At 48.8% G+C, this 22,206-nt stretch overlaps 1 protein-coding gene across 4 annotated transcripts in view; it reads right to left on the bottom strand.

Moving 5' to 3' along the window:
• Window positions 1–13,360, bottom strand: part of TEDC1 (tubulin epsilon and delta complex 1) — a 73,750-nt gene extending 60,390 nt beyond the window's left edge. For all 4 annotated transcript variants that reach the window (XM_055724693.1, XM_055724696.1, XM_055724694.1 and 1 more), the window contains exons 1-3: window positions 13,226–13,360; window positions 12,132–12,210; window positions 5,026–5,228 (exon numbers count right to left, since the gene is read on the bottom strand). In XM_055724693.1, the coding sequence (XP_055580668.1) occupies window positions 5,026–5,228; window positions 12,132–12,210; window positions 13,226–13,357 (414 nt within the window). In that variant the 5' untranslated portion in view covers window positions 13,358–13,360. The remainder of the gene's footprint in view (window positions 1–5,025; window positions 5,229–12,131; window positions 12,211–13,225) is intronic.
• Between the last annotated feature and the right edge of the window lie 8,846 nt (window positions 13,361–22,206).

Genomic DNA, 22,206 nt, shown 5'->3' with positions numbered 1-22,206 from the left:
AGACCGTGACAAACAAAAGATTAATCAAATTGCAAACGTAAGAGTCAGAAAGCATGTTTAATTTCATTTTTCCCCACCACAAGTAATTAAACTGAGTTCACTTTGGCATGAGAGAGACATGCATGAATTCCAACTATAATAGCCATAATAGCTCTATTTGTTGATTAATATACATTCACAAAAGGAGGGGGGTGCCTAATTTTACTCAGAGGGCAAGAAGCAGGCAGAGGGAATTAGTGGAACCAAGAACCAGTGTTTGTATGACATTCTGGTGATAATGAGGGATATAACATCACTACCCCCATCTAAAAATTCAACAGCCTCCACACATAATTAAATTACAGGACACAGATTAATTTCAGTTGTAGAAATAACACCAGTACAGGCAGTATTCCTCCCCGGGAACAGAAATAATACATGCTCCCAGCATATTGCTATTATCTCCACAAACCATCACAGATCTGGAGAAAGCTGTGATGATAACACTAAAATTTTAAAAGCAAGGGGGGAAAAAAAATTAGTCAAATACTGAATGTGCTAAAAAGGCAGGTTTACATCAAACAATTATCTGCTTCTCAGAAAGACAGAGAATATGAGAACTCCCCAGGTCTGCCTTACAGGTTCACTGAAGGACAGCATTTCACCTACAGGTTTTCAGATTTGTTTTGTACTCTGGGATTTTCATGTGTAAACAGGAATCAATGAATGGCACTTGAGAATAATCTGCCTGTACACAATCACCAAAGCAACAGAAGACGTTAAGACTGACATCATGGCAGTGCATATTTGAGATAGAAATCCACAAGGGGTATAAAAAGCCTTTGAGGACAATGTCCATCAATTAATTGCCCAGTGCTTTAAGGCAATAACAACAGGTGAGAATTCCCAAGTAGGCACTTCAGTAAATCAATGTGAACCTCCAATTCAGACTGTACTTAAGTCTTTATAGATCTAACAGAATGAAAGATTACTTTTTTTAAAGAATTGACCAATGCAAGGTTTGAACTTTCACTTACTGCCTCTGGAGTCACCAAGGTGCTGGCCAATCAGCACAGTAGATTCAGAGAACGGACCTGCACTATAGCAGCCAGATATTAAGAGTCAGACATGCACCCTGGCTCCCCTCTTCCCTTCTCCTGCTCAGCAACACGGGTTCCAGTTTGCTCTTTTAACTGTCTCGCCCGCTCAGTTTACAAACTTCACGTACTGGAAGAGCACTGTGGGTGGAAGGCTAGAGGGTGCGGTGGCTCCTTCAGTCCTGCTGACTGGAGCAAGTACTGCAGCAGGCACGCAGTACCCTGGCTCAGGAGAGACTGCAGCACTGCCCTTTCAAAAAAAAAACCAGCTGGAGGCCACATGAGTTGCCCTGAAGGATTTTCTTACCTAACACACAAAAACAGTCAACACGTATAATCATCCTAGGCTATTAACCATACTTGTCCTTACCAAACACCACCTCAAGATTATATTTTTATTTAGATTAGCCACATTAAGCACTACTTCCTACCACCTTAACCCTTTCGTCATGCTTTCACCACTGCTTGTTTTATAATTTTAGGAATCCCTTAACTTCTGATTCTGAAGACATAAGTGCACGTCAAAGTAAGCTTGTGGAAGCCTTCTCCAGCTCAGGATCTTATGATTATGAATTCTACACAGCAGCTGAGCTCCATGTCCATCATGTGTCATGAATACCCTTGTCCCTCTATAAATAACCAGCCTGAAATCCTTTAGAGCTGATGGAAGTGTTCAATTTGCAGGGGAAGAAAACTGTGTTGCTAAGGAACTGCAAAGAAAAAAAGGCCAGAGAGCAGTAATCTGAAATGAAAGGAATTAATTTAATTGGCCCTTGATATGTTGGGTATTTGGCATATTATCGGCAATTTAGCAGGCTGTAGGCTTTGTTTCAAACTTGGGCTGAGAGAATAGTCAGAACATGACTGCATCCTTAATTTAGGGATTAGCTGCATTCTGTCTTCTTCATGCAACAGACCCTGTCCACTTTTGTAGTTTCAGAGAAAATTTTAAAAGCAAACCACGTGAATACCAGTTTGAACTACAGCTATGCCTACAGTTCTTGAGACTCCATTTTTTTAGATTAAGATAAAGGGTAAGGATTTTATTCACATTTATTCTCACTAGTAGACCAACCCGTGCTTTGCCAGTAAGTACTGGCTTTCATGCTTTGCTTTGGCAGAGATCTCAGCAATGCACAGAACCAAAAGCTATTGCATGGATTTTTGTTTTGCAACATTTTCATTTCAGGAAAATATCTTCAATTTATTATAATGATATGAGGGGAAAAAAAGACTCCATGCAGTGGAACATTTTTCAAGCTCTTTCTCAGCTGAAAATTTCAGGTGTTTTAAAGAGCATTTGCTTTTCTTTCTTCCTTTTTGAGACAGAACTTTCTCTAGTGAAGCTTTTTTTCTTCTTTTACCTTTCTACTTTGATTTACTTAAATAGAAGAGAGTTACAACTGCAGAGACTACATCTCTGGCATAGGTAGCAATGCCTTTACAATCTGTTACACATCTTCCAACACTTCAGCTTAAGTATCGCAAATGCCTGATATTTAACATTCCCAGAGTCAACATTCCAGTACTTCAATTGTTCAAGTTGTACTTTAACTCACAAGATGTCAGGTATCAAACTGACAACCTCACCTTCTTCCTTTCTTACTATGATTTTAGGGGCTACACTGTTGAACACCGACTGATGAGTAGACTTTGCCACATGAAGGTAACCCATAAAATAACTATCAAATAACAATATACAAGAACCCTATCACACCTTTATGCAACAAACAACAGGCTTTCATGAGAGGTTTACAGGGAACTGACTTACTAACCAAAATGTGGGGGGTGACCCACCTGTCCTCTTCTTACCCATTACATCCTTATGTCCTTATCCATGCATTCCTAGATCTTCATTTGGTTGGGTCTTACTGGTTGAATTTAATTGTTTTTTAATTCCCAGTTAATCAAATAAAAGATAAGATCTCTCCCTCAAAATTCTGTTTTGTTTTAACTTTATGATATAGAATCACAAAACACACCAGTTACACTGCAACTACATTCTATCATATTTCTCCCTATGAACATTCATTTTTATTGGAGCACGAAAATTTGCTAGATGAACACCATGCAAGAAACGTTGCCATTAATACATTGAGCTTTACATAAACTAACTGCTAACTCCAATTCCCAGTGTATAAAATTTTCGCGTGGCCTATTGAAAAAAATTTTCCAGACCTGTAAACCTTTCCAAACACTGCTCCAGACAGTTACGAAGTTATTGGATAAAAACATGAAATATGTATTGCACACTTTTTGAGAAACACAGGTAGAGCAGGTTAGAATAGCAGTAAAAGGCGCAGCAATACATTTCTCAGCATGCCTCTGTGTGGCCATAAGTGATAACACTGTATTACAATAGTTCTTTCATCTCTTTTTGGAAAATGTAAAACTTAAGACCTTCAGAGAAAATAACATAGGCACTGCCTCATTGCTTGAATTCCTGTCACTGCCACACTTCACTCATTACTCTTTTGTAATATAAATTAAGGACACAAAAAGTAATCTGCTACCACACATGAAAAAAAAGAAGTTTAAAGTAAAAAGTTCTCCAGAAGTGTCTTTTTCCTAAAGTCTCAAGGCAGCATTCACATCACTGGCAGGCACCACCACTAACACCTAGTGCACCAAACATCACCTCTTGTGCTCCCTCTTCTGCACAGCAAACAATTGTAGTCTAGCAAGAGTGGTCCGTTTTCTCAAAATACTGTTAATACTGTTGTTAAAGGTGACTTCCCTTTGAACTGCTTTCCACTTGTACAAATATTTTCCTTCTGAAACCACTATCTATATTGCAGCTCTCAAAACTCACTTTCCTGCTTTGGTGTCTCCTAAAGGTTCTAGAAAACCAGGTAGCCTACAGTCTAGGGGAACACGTGTATGTGATCATGAAGACCACAAGGTCTTTGATGTTAGGAGATTATCACAGGTAGGGTTTCGGACCTACAATGTCCTTTGCCAAAAAAATAAACAGTATTCTGTGAGCTGGTCATTTTGAATCAGTCTGACTAGACGAAGATGACTTAGAACAAACTCACAACCATCTAGACAGGCCTCGTCCACACTAACACACTGCACTGGTCAGTTTAAATTCAGCCTACATCATCCGTTGTATTAAGAGCAGGGACAGTTTACTCACAACAAACAAAGTATAAACAGAAAAAACATCAACTTCTCTCCTAAGCTTCTCACTCCATGCTCCAGAGCAATTGTCTATACAGTAACATGTGCACATGGCCTTAAATGCAAGGAATGGATTTTAAAAGCAGTGATACTAAACATTACTACACTGAGTTGGGGGGGGCGGCTTTTTTTTTTTTTTTTATCATGCATATATACTGCAGCTAAAGCAGACACACAGCTATCCTTAGCTTATTTCAGAGCAGGCTTGCTATGTGCTAACATTTTTTTATTGATGGAAACAACAACATACCCCACTGTGCTCTCAAGAAGGCTACAGGGTCATTAGTTACCCCAAGAGCACTAGCTGCCATTTGAGATCTTGATGGTTTTAAAAAGTAGTTTGCCTTAGGAATATTTGCTCTACCCAATGCTAACATACCCAGCATTCACAGCTAACCTGTTTGCCTAGACTGCAGAACCACACATGCTACAGTCCAGAAGCACAAAACTCAGAAGCACAGAGATCAAAGACATTCACTTACTTGCATTCCTCCACACTGGTCTCACCTATACAGGAAATAAAAATCAGGGAATTCAGGCAGAGGTGGGAGTTTGAAGAAGAGAAGGAATCCAGATCACCTGCACACAAAAAGTTCAGAGAAGGGAAAGAAAACAGGTTCCAGATGCTGGCCCCTTCAAGTTTTTTTAAAGCTGGAGTAAGGCATAGATACCAAGATATCATGCATTACACACCAGTGATAACACAGCTGCTGTCACAAGATGTTACTCATGGTCAGATAAAATGGAAGGATACAAGCATGCTCACCGTGCACACAGAGGTTTCATCCCCAGTCTTTACTCTGTTCCGAGCCAAAAGCTGCTCCAAGAGGCTGTGTCTGTGCAGCAGCCAGGAAAACGCCAGCAGCAGCTCCCGACTACCCGCTGAGCCATCAGAGGGGAGCTGGTAGAGTTCTGGCCTGTCATAGCCATGGTACCATAGTGCCGATTTTACAAACCTAATTTGGTTATCTGAAAAGAAGAAAACAATTAAGAATAACACACTGCACTACTCAACGCATTTACCAGTTCAGTTCCAAAAACTGCTGCCTCCTCTGAGAGGAAGATTTTTAATGAAGCCTAAGATTAGTGGAGGGCAATGGGGACTACAGTCCTTATCAACAACTGATAAAGGTCAGGAGGTAAATGGTAGAAACCTTCCTTACGTTGCCCCATTCTGATCTTTAGGAACTACTGCTAAGGGAAAAGAAGAAATTCAAAGTTGAGATCAAGACTAGTAATGGCCTCTAGGAGATTAACAAAGACAAAAAGGATAAAAAGCCATCCCCACTATAACAGGACTCCAATTCACTTGTGTTTTATGAGCCACCAAGCATACTACAAATTAGTAAACACTCCAGGTCACTTTACTCCTGAATGAAACTGAAATATAGAGATAGGAGTTTCACAGCCTGCTGTAAAATCTCTGAGCACCAGTGAGCAGGCAGAGATAATGCAGCACACCACACAGACTATTTAATTCTCAGGAATGCTCTGATCCATATTCCTTCACACCAGCAAATGTTACCTGACACCTACAAGACAGGCACTACAGAACTGGAAAATACTGAACAAGACACAGAGAAAATTGTTATTAAAAAAAGGTTCTGACCAGTAAGCCTCAGCTCTGTATTAAGCCAAAACTATACTAAAGAACATAATTAGGGGGCACAATGATAAACAATACATACTGGGGAAGAACCAACAGTTGCTGTAAAAGGAAGTCCTGCTCAAAAGGCTACTGGAGTTCTCCAAAGGCAACAACAAGCGATTAAGGAAGACTCAACCAATGCAGGACATTTAGACTTCCCAGTGGGACTCAACTAGCACAAAGAAACTAAGGCACTGCGATTGAGAGAGAAGGCCCTTGCATCAATGATGAGTGCCTAGCTGGTAAGAACCAGAGGGTAGGAAGAAATGGTGGTTTCATGAGGGCTCTGTGCTACACAGTTGCTGTTCAACCAACTCAAAATGACACACAGACAACATGACAGTAACAGAAAATTTGGTGCCGATGTGATATTACTCAGTATAAGGAATTCAGGCAGATCATGAAGGATTGCAGAACCTAATGAGCCCAATCTTTAAAATGACATAATAAAATTCTTCTTAGAAAAAATGAAAAACTATGCACACAAGGGAAAAAACAATCCTAGCCTTACTGACACAGCAATGGGCTTGGAGCTGACCACTGGACTCAGAACACAATCTTGGATAATGAAGATCTTTTGTGACAGTATCACACTTGGTTCTCACAGGTATCCAAAGGCAAACTGAACGTAAGACATCTAGAAAGAAACTAAACTGAACATTATATTGTTTTGTATATCTACTGTGAGCCCACATCTCAAATTCAGTGTTGTTTTATTTCTTCCGTTCCAAAAAGGCTACAGAAAACTTGGGGAAAAAAACGAAGATAAAAGATCAGTATGATCACAAGTACAGAACAGCTTCATTGTAAGAACCGACAACATATGCCAACAAGATGACTGAGAATGGGTATGACAAAACTCTTTTAAAATCATGAGTGCTGTGGAATGGGTGAACAGGGAATAATTTGTTTGCACAACATTCGATACAAGAACTGCAAGCCACCAAATAAAGTTAGCAAGCACACAAGTCAAAACAAGTTAAATAAATGTTCTTCACACACAAAGTAAAGCTCTGAAATTTCTGGCCATGGGACACTGGGCACTGTTACACAGGCCCAAGGAGGAACTGGATTTACAGAACAGGAGTTCATGGAAGCTTATGAAATACAAAGATACGCTCTCCAGTTTGAGAAGTCTGAGAAGTAAATTACTAGAGGTTGAAAGAATACTCCCCTGAAAGTATCAGAGCATATTTGCTCTTTCCTTTCCCCTGGGCATCTACTTTTGACAGCTGCCCCAGCTGGATGGAGCTAGAGGAACCTTCAGTTTGATCCACTTTAGGCATTCCTACATACTAAGGAAGAAAGCTACTCCCCTTTTCCAGCATAATGCTTCAGTATCTCCATTGGGTTTCATAAAAAAGCTACACACTCACACACAAGTAACAGGAAGCACAAACCTCTCACAATCAGAGACTGTCACTGCTGTCCTTAATTAACGTAACAATCCATTACATTACATGCCCATTTGCCTGCTCCCTGCCACTTGTAGTAAAAACATCCCCTAGCACTGAAACATATCATAATCCTTCTTTGTCTGGTATCAATCACTGAAGCTCAAAAACCACATAATGACCAACTTCAAAATAAAAAAAAAAAACCACAACCCAAGAAAAAAATCCTGTTGCTCTCAAAAGGATTTTGTTCATTACATGGGACTCTCACAGCGAAGAGTGGCTGATTTAACTTCATTTGCAAAAAGCTAAAGGAGTCTTACCCACCAAAAGTAATACAAAGCCAAGACACAGGGAGGAGCTACAAGCTCCTACTATGCTAGTAACCCTACAGGAGCAGTACACTGCTACAGCTCTGCCGAGGCTGGAAGGAGCTGGTAGTCACAACGGGCGACCAAGCCCTTTGCACCTTAACAGACCAAAGGAAGGTATATTGTCTGCACTGTCTGACCAGCTTCACGATTTAGGGAAACTAGTGCGGCTCCCTAAGGAGATGCCTACTTCCAGAGTGCTCCTCAGTCTAAATCCACAGCTGAAACTACTAAACAGATTACTAGACATCTTCAGCAGTAGAAGCAGGAATACACAGTTGGCCACATGAAAGCTACAAATGAATTCCTGGCAAAGGCATGAACCATGACTGAAGAACAAAAAACAAGATCAGGAGCACGATTAAGCAGGTGACAATAGTGCAGAGCTACTATTTTTTTGCAGGACTAGTGTTTTGCATAGCAGAGCTTCTGCAGAAACACATGACAGTTGGACAAATGGTTTTGAACCTAGCTTGTTTCTGCATTACAGAGAAAAAGGAAACTCAAACCCCTAAATCACTCTGCTCATTTTGCAGAACCTGTGAATGTAAAAACAAGCAGCTTCCCTTCACGACACTAGGGTGGCAGAAATGCCGATGGTTTGCTAAAAATCTTGCTGTAGATATGCACTCCATTCCCTCATGCACAGGGGGAGAACTCAGATATTAGAGATATTAATTTGATCGCTCTTGAACATTCTCGCACGAGCTAGGTTTTCATGTTGCCCTTTCTTTTTCTTTGTGCATTTGTCAAGAAATGAAGTAACATAACAGGTAAAGGCAGAAATACTCCAAAAGGAAAGGTCAGTACTTACTTTCCACCTATTTCAAAGCAAACAAGCATCACATGCTGCCACCTGCAGTTCAGGGAGCTCCCTAAGAAAACATCTCAAAGAGAAGGAATAGAGAGCAAGCCAGGTGGTTTTTCCCTTTATCACTGTTTCCCTGCTCTGACACACCACTCAGGACCAGATCCACCAAGGCCATTTGCCACCTGAAATTCTGTGTTGCTCTGGTCCTTTCTCTCACCCTATTTCATCTCTCCCGCTGCAACACACTGCCTTCACACAAGAGGGTATGATTGTGTGAGTATCAGGCAGGAATAATGGGTGAGCAGTCAAAGCATGGATCTAGAACTGGGGCTCAAAGAGCCTTTCCATGACCTTAGAGAAGTCAGTTTTCCTCATCTCTAAAGTGCTCTGCTTACAAGCAAACAGTGCTTGGATAAATGGCAGCAGATGCTACATAAGTACCCCAAGACCAAGATGGATTCCTTCATAACATGCAGCTCAGAGATGAAAAAACATCACTCGGCAGATTAACACCAGTCACTCAAACATCTCCTCTTTGACAACATCTTCTTATGGCATTTCATGAGGATTAGGCAATTTATAGAGAAAGACCTACACAGTCCTTCCAGCTAATCCCCTTCTGCATGCACATTATTTATAGAAGTATGTTTGGCAAGTAAGACCAAGCTGTGGATGAACCTCGGGTTTCAGCTCTCTTAAAACTATACTCAAGCTGTGCTCTTCCACTTTATGAATACTGCAGAACATTTTCAGTGAATTACAACATGATACACAAGTAAGGGTTATGCATCAGCCTGGCAGGCTAAGATGGAAAGGCACTAAATCAAGTACAAGAACAAGCACAGGTACTTCATGCACTCAGGCAAAAAACACCTGCATAGGTAGTGGTGTTATGGGAAACTACTGCTGCAGAAGAACGTTCTCTGCTTCATTTGTCAAACAAACAAAAATATATTACAGCTCCAGACTTCTTCCCCATACTATAAAACCTGAATTGCGACTCCAGAAAAGAAAGATTTCTGCCAACTATCTAAATGCATACTGCACTGCTACGTGCTGTGGCTGTTAGGTTGTTAACCGAGTCCGCCAGCTTTCAGCTTCTGTGAGGAAAGAGCAGCATCAAACCACTAATCATGACTTCATCAGTGTGGTTATGCCTGGAGTACTATTACACAGCTTACTTTGACTTGTGCTCCACTGACGAGAGACCCATTGTTCCAACATGTTTACAGGGCTGGAGTGTATTAACGCCTTCCCACTGGAGTTTACAGTGAGTGCTTTATGCTGCGTGAAGAAAAAAAATCTTCCAAAATGAGAAACCAAGAGCCATTTGCAGAATTTTATAACCACGGACCGGCAGGCTTCAGCGCGGTTTCCCATTTCTTTCTGCAAGAACACAATAGTTCTTACATTTTTGAAAACATCAAACTGGATTTTTTTCTATGTAATTTTTCAAATATTTTATTTTCTGCTAGCTAGGCAATAAAATACATCTACCATTCAAAAACATGGTGCAGAAAGTTTTTCTAAACAATGTCACATCACAAACATAACAAGGAAATGACTAGTAGCTGTTCTAATCAAAGCAAATTTTAATCTCCTCTATAAAATTCACTGACACAACAAGATCAGATCAAAAACTGACTAATGAAAACTACTAACTTGAAACAGAAATACACACTGGGTTGCAGCTTCAAAAGTCACTAGATAAACAGGACTTCCCAGACCAAGGAAAACTGTTCTGGAAAAATCTGACCTTTTCCATGGGCCAATCTGTAAAAGCATTCTATCCTTGCAATACACTGCTTTCTTCTAGCGCCTCACAACTGCAAATGGCCCAACATCTGGCAAGCAGTCCTTGAAACGTAGATCTCGTTCTACAGGGTGTTGAGAACCACTGTGACCCCAACACCACACACAGACTGCAGGTGAAAGTTCAATGTTTCGTTTGGAAAAATAAAAGGTACAAGGCCATTTGAGTATGGCTTTTTTCCAGAAAGCTGTTCATATGCACACAGTAACCTGTATTCCAAAGGAGTCTTCACAGCCTTCCTCTGGGATCTGGCAACTGCTGCCCTCGCCTTGTTTTAGCTAAGATAATTAAGAGGCTGCATAAACCAGCAAAGAAAGCCTGATCCATGGACTAAAGCACTAGACTTGGACTAGAGGAATCTGTTTCAATTCCTTGTTGTGCAACAGGATCCTGTACAAACCTGAGAAAATTATGCAGTCCCTATGCCCAAGGCCTCCACTTCATTTACATTATATAAATACCTGAAAGACCACAAGTGCTCCAGAGCAGGGACAGAGAAGGCAGTAAAATATTGATCGTGTTCACAGCAAACACCTCGTTCACTTGGCCAAGCAAAGGTGATTAGTGTAATTTGAAAAACAGTACAGCCCTCCAACCTGAATTTCAGCTTTAATCACCAAGTTGTTAATGAATAAGTTTCTTAAAAATCAGCTCAGCAGTTCTGAGCAGAACCACACATTCCTACTTCACAATCTACCAGCCAAGGCTGGGTGTGCTCTCTTCTAGAGCCAGCAACCTGCCACATGCACACAAAAATCCTGTCTCCAAATGCTACAAGCGACTAGTATGGGAACAGCCAGGATTCAATGAGGTTGCACTTGTGCAGGCCCACCTCCACAAAGCTGTATGAGGCAGTCAATAAATCGACTTGCCATACACAGCAGATTGTGGATGAGCAGAAAAGCAAAAACAACCAAATGAAAAATAGCAGTACTATGAGTAACACGGAAACATGCCAATTTCCTGCTGAGCTACCAGCAAAACTATGCAGTTTTGCTCCACACTGCACCATTCCTTTTTTAACTCTTGTTTACAGAGCCATCAGATTCCCAGCTCTCCGGGGGGTTAAACAATGTAATCTAGGTTCTTTTTGCTTTCAAGAGCAAAAGTGGATTTTAAGTGGTTTTGGTCCGAGGAGACCTTTATCCATCACAGACAATCCCATTCTCAAAACTTCCTCTGACAATGAAAGAGGTCAAGAGACATCTTTCAAGAGAGAAGTCTGGGGAGTAGTATCATACTTGGAATCATGTATACTTAAATAGTAATTAGTGTTCCATCATTGTGAGAAGCCAGCCGGCATTCAGCTTCCCTCTGGTGCAGCGGCCCTGTCCACAGAGATATTCATGGTCCCTCTACAATACACACACTTTTTGTTTTGTCTAGAACTTCAGAACACTGCCTTTATGGTTCATATACTGTAATTCACAGCCCTGATATAGGACTTGATAGAAAATTAACCACAGAATCACGTGTCATATACAGAATGGGAAAAGAAGGAATCAAAGGAAAAATAAATCTATTTCTGTAATTATCTCTGCAGATGATGAGAATGCCTAAGATCACTGCACAGATCTACCTGTGGTAAAACATCAAAAGAGAAGCAAGAGTCCCTGGCAGATGCAAGAATATCCCAGTTCCCTAGACAAAGCAAGCCAAAGAGGAGTAAACCTGCCTGCACAGCTGCTGTAAAACAGTAAGTTGGTGGCACAAGTATTCAAAATAGAGCATTCCTGACAGGGAGCAAGGGCCCAAAAGAAAAAGTGCTACAAGACCAGTCCCAGTACTTCCCTGGGACAGATGGGGATCGCAGTCACCCAGACTGACTAGGTTACCTATGGCATCAGACTCTGTCCACTTGCTTCCATGGATTTGTTTCAGAAGAGCATAGAGCAGCCTCCAGCAATCCAGGGTCTGCAAAAAAAGAGGGGTGGAGGGAGAACAGTAGGCAAAATATTTGTCATATATTTAGTCTTAACTAGACATTTAAACCCATATCTGACCATATATTTTTACATGGAAAAGCACACCAGTACCCTGCCAACACTGCAGAATCAGGCAAGTTCACCTATTAGCTGCGTTATGAATGTTACCTACAGTAAGGTGCACGCAGAAAGAGAAGGGCTACTAATGCTGGCTGCACAGCAAGACCCAGCACTTCCACTTTGAGGCACATGCGTCCAGGACCACAGCTTCTAAAATATCTGCTCTGATATAACCACATATGGCACAACTCACCCACAGTCAAACAAGCACTTGAAGACACCATAAAGATCTGACCATGATAGTATCAAAAACTCACAAACAAGAGGCAGCACACAGTGAGCTGGAACTGGAAATCATTTCTTGGCCACACAAGGACAGCATGCTGACAAACTGAGAGTGATTCTTACAGCTAGAATTTCAGCCAACACTCGTAAAATGCTTAAAATAGCTATCTGAGCAAGTGGAGCACCCTGCATGTGAGCTGAAGGCCTCGCACTCATCACCCTGTAAAGCCCTGAAACAGAAAGACCCAGGCAAGTGTACAGTCAAGGGAAGCACACCTCAGGCGGCACTAGAAAGGTGTTGCAGACCACGGTGCAGTATCATGCTTTGCGTTAAAACCGCAGTAAGAGAAAGCCCTTCCCAGCGCAGCGAGCTCTCCAGGACTCACACAACACACGCCGGCTGGGGCCCACACCACGGTCCCCCCACGCAGGGCCTGGCTCCACACAGGTGCCCCTGTCCCAAGGCCAAGCCCCACCTAGGTGCCGCCGTCCCGTCCCCCCCCAGGACCCGACCCCACACGGGGAGGACCCCTGCCCGCCCACAGTGATGTCCCCCCAGCGGGGCCCGCTGCACCGCCCACCCACCCCGAGACCACGGAGGCTGCCAGGCGACAACCGGGGCCGCCAGCGAGGGGTGCCCCGGGGCGGCCCGCGCTCACCGCCTGCGGCCGGTCGAACCTGGCACGGCGCAGGGTGTCGGGGGCGGGCCGGGCGGGGGGCGGCAGGGCCCGGCACAAGGCGCCGACGGCGGCCGACAGCGCCCGGTCCCGCCGCTCCTGCCGCCGCCTCATCGCGCCCGCCGCCGCTTCCCGCCCTCCGCCGGCGCGCGGCGGGAGCATGCGCAGTCGGCCGCAACCTCGCTAGCCCGCCCCCTGCGGCGCCCCCTGGCGGCCGGGAGGGAGCACCGCCGCGCCAGTGCGCCTTGCCGCCATGCCCTCTCGTAGCGCGCTGATCTGCCCCTTGTTTGTTCTCCCCTGCAGGGCAGAGCTCGCTTCTTGCCTCCCCCAGCAAGTGACCCCCCGCGCGAGTGGGAAGCGCCCGGTGGACGGTCGCCCCCGCAAGGCACGCCTCCCCCACGGCCAGGCCGCACCGCCCGCCCGGCCGCAGGCCCTGAGGAGAGCCGGCCGCTTCCCCGCCCTTCCTGGCTGGAAACAGCAACAGCCCGCTTCGGCTTTCCGAAAAACGCCTCCGTGCTGCTGTCAGACCAAGAAATCCTTCCTCTGCTGCTGTCAGACCAAGAAATCCTTCCTCGGCCGATGGGAGCCGAGGCCTGTCCCCCGGCTCCCCGCCTTCCTCTCGGCGCCAGGGGCGGTGGCGCAGGCAGCCTGCCTCCCCCGCGGGTGAGCTCACCACTGGAGCGATCCCAGGGGTTAATCCGGCATGAGGAGGCGGCCCTTTGGGAGATAGCCTTGGTCACTGGGGTGGGAAGGCCACCTCTTGGCTGGGGTTTACTGGCAGAAGCCTGGCCCTGAGGTGGGCTCCAGCTGCGGGCCTTGCGGAGGGACCTGGCCTGCTCCACCCGCACAGCCGGGCCCCTGCCTGTGCCTGTACACCAAACCTGCTCAGAACCCCCGCTCACTGATGGTTTCTTGGCCAGTTACCCAGTTCACAACCCATTTAACACACTATGCATGAATCTAGTGTGATGCTTTTATCTACTGTGATACTTTTCTCCCCCTACCCCCACCCCCAATATCTGAACACCGTGAAACAACACATGAAATCCAGCTATGGAACAGCCCCTTGCAGCCTGAAACAACACATGGAATCCCTTCCAGCTATGGAACAACCTCTTGCAGCCAAATGGCTCCTCGCAATGAGGAGAGAAATTGCATTGGTCCAACGAGACCTTCAGCAAAGCCGGCTTGCTAACGTGAACTGCATTTGCACTCTTTCCCTCTATTTGCTGCCCCTCCTGCTTCCCACCCCTGTGCCGGGGAGCGCAGCCCTTCCCGACGCCAAGCTCTGCATCGCTGCTCTCCCAGTCCTGCAGATCCTGGCTGCTGCTCCAGCCGGCCCTGAAAGGACCCCTGGGTGTGAGTTACCCAGGCTTAAGGATTTTTAAAATATCTCCTCTAGCAGCTGTTGTCTCACATCCTCCTTCATTCCTAATGGCCTGGAAAGCATTTTCCTTATCCCTTGTCCAGCTCTAGCTCAGCAATCTCTATCTGCTTCCTTGCTCTCCTTCCTTACAGGTTTGGCATCTCCATACGGTTCCTTGTCTTTGGCTCCCAAAAGCCCAAAGTCCTTTTTTATTGCCCAGAGCCTTATCGGACCTGGATAATCCTCTGCTGTCTTTGGCATCCTTCGTGGCTTTCCGTACCTTGCCGCTATCAGGCGCTGTCTGGTGCCTCCGTGACACATCACTTGTCTATTTTCCCGTCCCTGCTGCAAACTCCGGGCAGGAGGACCCTCAGCTGCAGCCAATTTCCTTTGTTTTCTTGACCACTCCATAAACCCTGCTCAAAGCCATCCCTGTCCCCACACACATTCCTCTGTCTAGGCCTCTCCTCCCGGGGACAGCTGCCTGCTTTGCCGCTGCAGAGACAAGGGCTCTCCTGCAGCACCCAGCGCACGCACCAGTGGGTGGTTCTGCCCATCATCCCCGCTCTGGGCTCCTGTCCCCCAGCCAACGCACCCCAGCCAGTGAGCATCACCACCTGGCACAGGAGCAGCAGCTGGGATGCACGCCATGCTGGCATGCCAAGAGCCTGTGTGCCACCTCTTCATCCCGCCGGCCAGGCCAGCCCCGCGGTGCCCCAGAGCCAAGCTGGCTGCCCTCCTGGCTGGTGTCCCCTGGTCCCCAGCCCCACGGCTCCCCCGGCACGCAGCCCCGTGGGCGCAGCTGACACAAGATGCCTGGCGCTGCGGAGGGTTGGCGCCTGGCCATGGGTGAGTCGGACGCCAGGCAGCTTATCCCAGCCTCTCTGGCGCGATGCGGCACAGCACAGCGCAGCGGGGGCTCAATCTCAGCACGCAAGGCCCCACTTATCTGCTCTGCCGGCTGCCGGGGCGGTTTTCCCAGGATGGGAGAAGCTGATGGGAAGGCAATGGTTTCCTGCTGCAGAGATGGACCTAGTGCTGCCGACAGATGAAGGAGGTGATGGTGTGACAGCCTCCGGCATGCTGTCCCAGCAGTGCTGGGGATGCCACCCCACTGACAGCACAGCCCCTGCATCCAAGGCACCCTCACCTCCCCTGTCCCCAGTCCCACAGGGACGGACAGATGCAAACAAGCAGTGACAGGCTGGTGTCACTCTGATGGCACTGTGTACACTTGAGAGGTCACGGGAGACTGGCGGGAGCCCCCAGGATCCCCTGTATGGCAGGGGGCAGCAGAACAGAGCTCTGGGCCCTACAGCTCTGCCCTGGCACCAAGGCAAGCTGCTGCCACAGCGAGCACAGCGAGCGGGACCACAGTGGGAAGAGATGGTCTGGGCTTATATTGAGATGCCAGGGATGCTCCTCCTGGGGAGAGGTCACCGGGCTTCACCCTCGCTGGGTTCCAGGGGCTCGCACGATGCCGTGCAGCCACGCAGCCGACCATTTTCAGCACATGTGTCAGCTGGGGTCATTTCCGCCGCGGGTGACTCAGCCGGGCCCAGAGGCCTGTTTGCGCCTGCACCATGGCAACCCGCTGCCGCAGACAGCCCCACTGCTGGTGGCGTTGCCAGAGATGACAGCCACATCACATTGCCTCATGCAGATTGTATGCAATAACGGCGATCTCTGCTCGCTCCGGCAGCAGCACAGCTTCCTGATGCCACCACAGCCCAGCCCTGCCAAAGGGAAGGTGTGAGCTCTCCTTCTGGGAGAACAACCACTTTGTTCTTTTATTTTTATTACTTTTTTTTAATGCTTTTATCCCTGTGCAGGCGCAGGCAGGAGCCAGCCTGTCTCCCGGCCAGGTCCCCAGGCCGTGCACGGGTGCTTCCCAGGCTCCACCGGCAGCTCAGGGCAGCCGAAGTTCCTCGCTCCTCTCCTCTCCCCTTCTCCTCCCTGCAGCAGCAGCAGCTGAGCAGACACCGCAGCAGAGCGCAGCTGCTCTCCCTGCCCGCGCAAAGGAGGCTTTGGGTGGCCATAGCATGTCACTCCCGGAGCAGATCAGGCAGGCTGCACCATTTCCTATTGCAGATGTTTCCAGCTCCTTCCCAACACCCTCCCTGCTCTTTTATACATGCACTCTCTCCCTTCGCTGGGATGCCAGGTTAACCCGAGCAGGAAAAGGCACAGCCTGGCAGCAGGGCAAACAGCACACTGCCAGGAAGGAGCAGAGGAGCCCAAGGGCTGTGAATACCAGCTGCCTGCAGAGCAGGGTAGGCCTGCAGTGATGCTGGGCCCCACCCCGCCTGGGGAAGGGTCAGGGATCACAGCTCCCACCAGGCACAGAGCAGCCCCAGCATCTGATGATAATGATGATCTGTTGTGGGCTCATGTCTCCATCAGCCAAGCAGCCCTCCCTGGCTGGGGAGGGGATGGTTCCTTCTGGACCAGCCACCTGGCATCTCTGCTGCTGTAGTCCCGCTGTCAGCACGCTCAGAGCAGCCACATCAGGTTGCAGATAGGCACCTCCTGGCCCCAGAGCCATGAGCTGCCTCCTGGCATCATCCTCACCCATGGGCGCAGGGGGTGCTGATACTGCTGGCATGCAGGTTTCCTGGACGTGGTGAGTTTGCCTGCAATAGGCCTGTGTGTGAGCTGTAGTGCCAAAATTGAAGGTCAGCTCCCAGCAGTCTGATGCTTAAGATAGGCATTGGCATTTCAGGCCCTCTGATGGAAGGTCTGCACTTTCACTATGATAAGTGAATTGGGAAGGATTAGAAAAAAAAGATCTGAGACCTCACAATTCTCTGTTCTCAGGAGTTTCACCCTTTTCTTTTTACTCGGATAGCTGAGCTGATGTTCTTCTGCACTGAGGGAAACTCCCGAAGAGACAGCGGCTATGGTGGGAAGCTTTTGCACCCTTCTGCCTTGGAAACTCTCCTTATTTCCTTGAAAATAACACAAGAGATCTGAAAGTAAAATGCAGCTCTAGTGCCTGATGCCAACTTTTCGTGGGCTCCTGGATGAGGAGAGCCACTGAGGACCTGGCAAACCTCCACAGGGCTCTTTGCACCCAGCTCCTCTCCAACACTGGATCAGCAGCAGCAGGCATGGGGTGATGGTGGAACAGCCCATCCCCTCTCCATCTTGCTCCCTGATTAAACCTTAGTCTCCAGTACCATGATTCATGGTCTCGTCTGCTGCTTGTTATGCCCCTAGCCATCTCCCTTCTCCAGAGCCCCCCTGCCTTCAGTATCTTCAGCTGCTTCAGTATTTGCTGGGGATGTTGTTCTGCACCAGGAACAAGGTTTGACCCTCTGCCACCTCTGCAAAGCTGTTTCTGCTGGCGGGATGGGGCTTCCCCAACCTGCTGCCTTGCAGAGCTGGGCAGGGAAGTCCCAGCTCACTCTGCAAGCTTGCAGAGCTCCTGCAGCTCGACATCAGCTGCATGGTCCCCTTAACCATTGCCCAGATGAGACAGGCAGATTTCTGAGATGTTAAGAGATAGGCAGACACTTTCTTGACCTAAAAGATATCAGAGCACTTCAAGCTTAAGACAAATCAGCCTTAAAAATAACTGAAGCAGTGGTGAGCCAGATACCACCCAGCTGCAGGCTGGCTTTGTCCCCACGAGCCCTGTGCAGCAAAGAACAGAAACTCCTGCAGCCACAGCCCCCATGCCACACTCCCCCGGCCCTGGCTGCACCCTGCCTGTCCCTGAAAGGGACACAGCTTTATTGGCAGAAACACACCATCAGGGAAACAAACCGCTCACCACCTCACGGCAGGTGCCTGGCTGCATGTGTGCTGCAAGGGCCTCTGTGTCCCCAAGGTGCCGGAGCCTGCATGGCTGAGACACCAAGGCACTGCAAGGGAAGTGCCAGAGGTGTCACGTCAGTCCTGCCAGGGGAGGGTTGGTGGCCCTGCCAGCGTCTCAGCAAGGCAGTGTTGAGCCAGACCCCCCAGCTCCCCAGCACGTTAGCCCCATTGCGAGCTGCAGCCCACCGCCACAGTCAGGCTGGCAGGACACAGCCCTGTCCCTGGGCTGTGGCTGACGCTTTGGCTAAGGACAGCGCTGGGGAGCGATGCTGAGGGCAGCACCCTGCTGCAAGGCTTCCAGCCTAAGCCATTCCCCGTGCCAGCTGCAGGCTCAGGGACACATCTGTCCCCTCCTTCGGATTAAGGTCTGTTCCATCTGTGCTAGGAGAAAGACGCAGGGCCAGGGAGCCCACCCTGGCCCCTCCTGCCTGCACCCTGCCACCACTGGGGGCTGAAGCAACACCCATACTTCTTACAGACCAGCTGAAGGACACACACCCACCCCCCTTTCTGCCCCCTTTCTCCTTTTTTCTTCTGTACAGAAAACCACAGAGCTGGGGTGGGGAACAGCAGCAGTTTAGTATCTGAACCCGTCCTGTTTCCTGTCCTTTGCCAAAACCTCTTCTGCTTCCCTACCCAGGGCGCTGGGGCTCGCCCACACCCAGCTGCCCCAGAAACGGGGATGTTGTTTGTTTTTTTTTGTCACAGTGATGAAGTGTTTATAGCAACTATCACCCCACAATCCACAAACCTCACTGATCTCAGACCAAACTTCCGAAACAATGACAGAGAAAGCACAGCCCTTTCCTCCAGGGTCAGCAACCGTGGCGTTTCAGGTCACTGAAACAGCAGACCTTCGTGCTGGGCATCACCATGCTGGAGATCACCCGACACCTTTTGCTGTCCCAGATGGGCACCTCAAGGCTGTGGTCATGCCCTGACCCCCCCCGTGATGGCATCGATACCCCTGTGGCTGCTGACCAGGTGGGATGTAGGGGTGGGAGCATCTGGCAGGCCACACCGAGCTGGCATCCCTGGGCTGCTTCCCCAAGAAAGCTGGGATTTGCCCTGAGCATCCTGCTCTCACCATCATCCCTGTTGCAGGAGCAGCAGAGCCAGGGCATCGCCACACTGGGAAGGAAGGGATCGTCCCTGCCTTTCCCCAGCTCCTGCTGGGGGTCAGAGCTGAAAGCATCGCAGATGAGCTGCGCTGGAAGCCACGCTGCTGCCTGTCTGCACAGCTCGTGCTCCAGACCACAGAGATTTACTGTTCAGTGGAGAAAAGACTATGGCTGCTGACAGCCCACCTCCCCAGCCCACCGGCCGCTGCTGAGCCTCGCTGCGCATCCGAGGGGAGCGCCTGGCTTGGCTGTGGGTTTCCTATCCAAATGTGATACAGCTGTTTCTGCTTCCTCTCCAAAGACCAAAGCGAGTTTTAAGAAATCAATTTATTGTGTTATTTTCTTTGACTAAGGCTCCTTGCAGATGTGACCTGCGTCTGAACTGCCCAACCTCACTGCATCGAGGCTGGAGCAGGCAGAGAGCGTGACTTGTACAAGCACCGCGCTGGGAGAGGAGTAACCTGACAGCAAGTCCTGGGACTAAAGGCCATTTCTATGGGAGTGCCTGTGGCAGGGCAGGCGGAGAAACAGGATGCTCCGAAGGAACTTTTTGGGTACCAATACCCAAGGGCTTGTCCCCAGAGCTTGCTTGAGGGACCCCCAGTTTTTAACCCCACACACATTCGGCACAGAGTGAGGCAGCTGCCGTATCAAGTTTAGCTTCTTTGCAGATTTCCAGAGGCTGCACAGACCTCACACAGCTCAGTTCCTACATCCCACCACGCACCCAGGGCAGGGAGAGCCATCCCCAGCCACCACACCTACACCTGGTATGGGTGGCAGGGACCAAAGCAAAGGGCAGCCCTGTGCAGCACGCTGCTAACAGCAACATGCTAACTCCTGCCCGAGCTGTGGCTGCTGCCCACAGAACAAGGCTTTCAGCTGAAAGGCTGGATTGCCCCAGCCTCTCCCTGGGTTCCATACCTCCCAGTGGTTCCCTGCTCCTCCCTGCTGGTTTGGCCCCTTGCACCTGGAATTAGCTGCTCCTGAAAAGTTTTGGTGCAGGGCCCTGATGGGAAAGACCTGCAGCCCAATTCATGGGTCCCTCTCCCAGCTGAACACACTTCTACAAATCCAGCAGAAGATCAAGCTTGTGTTTGCCACTATTTTTAATGCCCAAGGGTAAACTCTATCTCACTGGCATGCTTAAAGCTGCCGAGATTATATCACTAGTTTGCTTTGAAGCCAGCTTCACAGAGGAAAGCCAGGTCCCCGTGCCCCAGGGGCGGGCTGGGTGCCAGCAGCCATGCAGAGCAGGACTGTGGCATCTCACTGGCCGGGAGCCATGGGTGCTGGGATGCCTGGGAGGCTGCTGGCAAGGGCAGTAGTGGGAGTGGAAGAGCAGGGGGCCCTGCAAGCCCTGGCTGGCTGGGAGGTGTGGTGGTGGCCTACCAGCAATAGCTGGGGTTTGCCTTTGACACGGACGCCTGCGTTTGTTGTGCTAACTGGGTGGGAGGCCAGGCACCACCAGCTGCTCAAGTGTGTCCCACTGAAGTGTGCCTAGTGGGTGCAGAGACTTTTTGGCATCAAGCACATGGGAACGTTTTAAGATGCTTATCAGATCGGGCTGCTTCTGACACCAAAGATTTTTACATTGGACACATCCCTCTGACCCCTGAGGGTTTTGGACAAGTCCCAGGAAGGCTGGCGTGACAGTAAGATGCAGAGCAGTCTCTAAGGAAATGCATGCATAAACTGTAGACAAAAATATCCCAGTGTATGACAAAGTATTTCTGAATATGTAAATGGTGTGGTTCAGGTTAAAGAAAGACACGGTTAAGAAACCATTTTAGAAACATCCCTCAAGCTGACAGTTTTTGCATCTGTCAGTACTGTTCTTCCAGCAGGGCAAAGAGGCTGAAACATGAAAGAGCAAAATGCTTGCAAGGCAGCTCTCACCTTGTAATGCTGCACCTTTGCTTTCCCTACCGAGGGAGGCTGGCCCGGCCTCGCCAGTAGCCTCCTGCCCTATTTGGCCTTTTCACATGGCTACTCAGAGTGAAAGCAGCAGATACCAGCTTTGCCTGATGTGGCAGTCTGCTGCCGCCCATCCAGACACCTCTGTGCCCCAACTGGGGACTGCGAAGTGCCATCTCAGATCCAGGAGCACAGAACTGGGGGCTGCCCATGGGCACGGCTGTCCAGCAGGCACTGCCAGGGGCTGGGACATGGCCAGGAGGCCACTGAGTGCCACAGGGACCTCAGGTCAGCCATCTCCCTTGTCCAGCAGCACTGCACGCCTCTGCTTTAACCCCATGACAGCCACAAGCATCAAGAGGTGGCTCCACACTCTAGACTTCTGCAAACATCATGACACAGACCCAGTGAGGTTGTGGGTGGGGTAGGACCTTCCCCCCAAGCCCAGGGAGACCCTGACCCTGGACAAGCACCGGCACGACACCCACCGCTCTTTCCTTTGGGGCGCACTCAGCTCCGGTGCCCGCAGCACCCTGGGGCTGTTCTCACCCCCCAGAGCTCAAGCAGCCCCTGGGGTGGGCAGCCAAGGGCAGGACCCTGCGCACACCAGGAGCAAAAGCACGTGGAGCCATCCACATGGTGAGGGGCTTGATCCAGAAGCCACAGGAGTCCTTAAGCAAGCAGCAAACACTTTGCAAGCGAGCCCCACAGGACTCCGGTTACAGAGCACAGCAGCGACA

Source organism: Falco cherrug, chromosome 12, assembly GCF_023634085.1.
Source record: "Falco cherrug isolate bFalChe1 chromosome 12, bFalChe1.pri, whole genome shotgun sequence".
NCBI classification, from domain to species: Eukaryota; Metazoa; Chordata; class Aves; order Falconiformes; family Falconidae; genus Falco; species Falco cherrug.
Note: the sequence above shows the minus strand (reverse complement) of the source record. Positions and strands in the feature narration are given on the sequence as shown.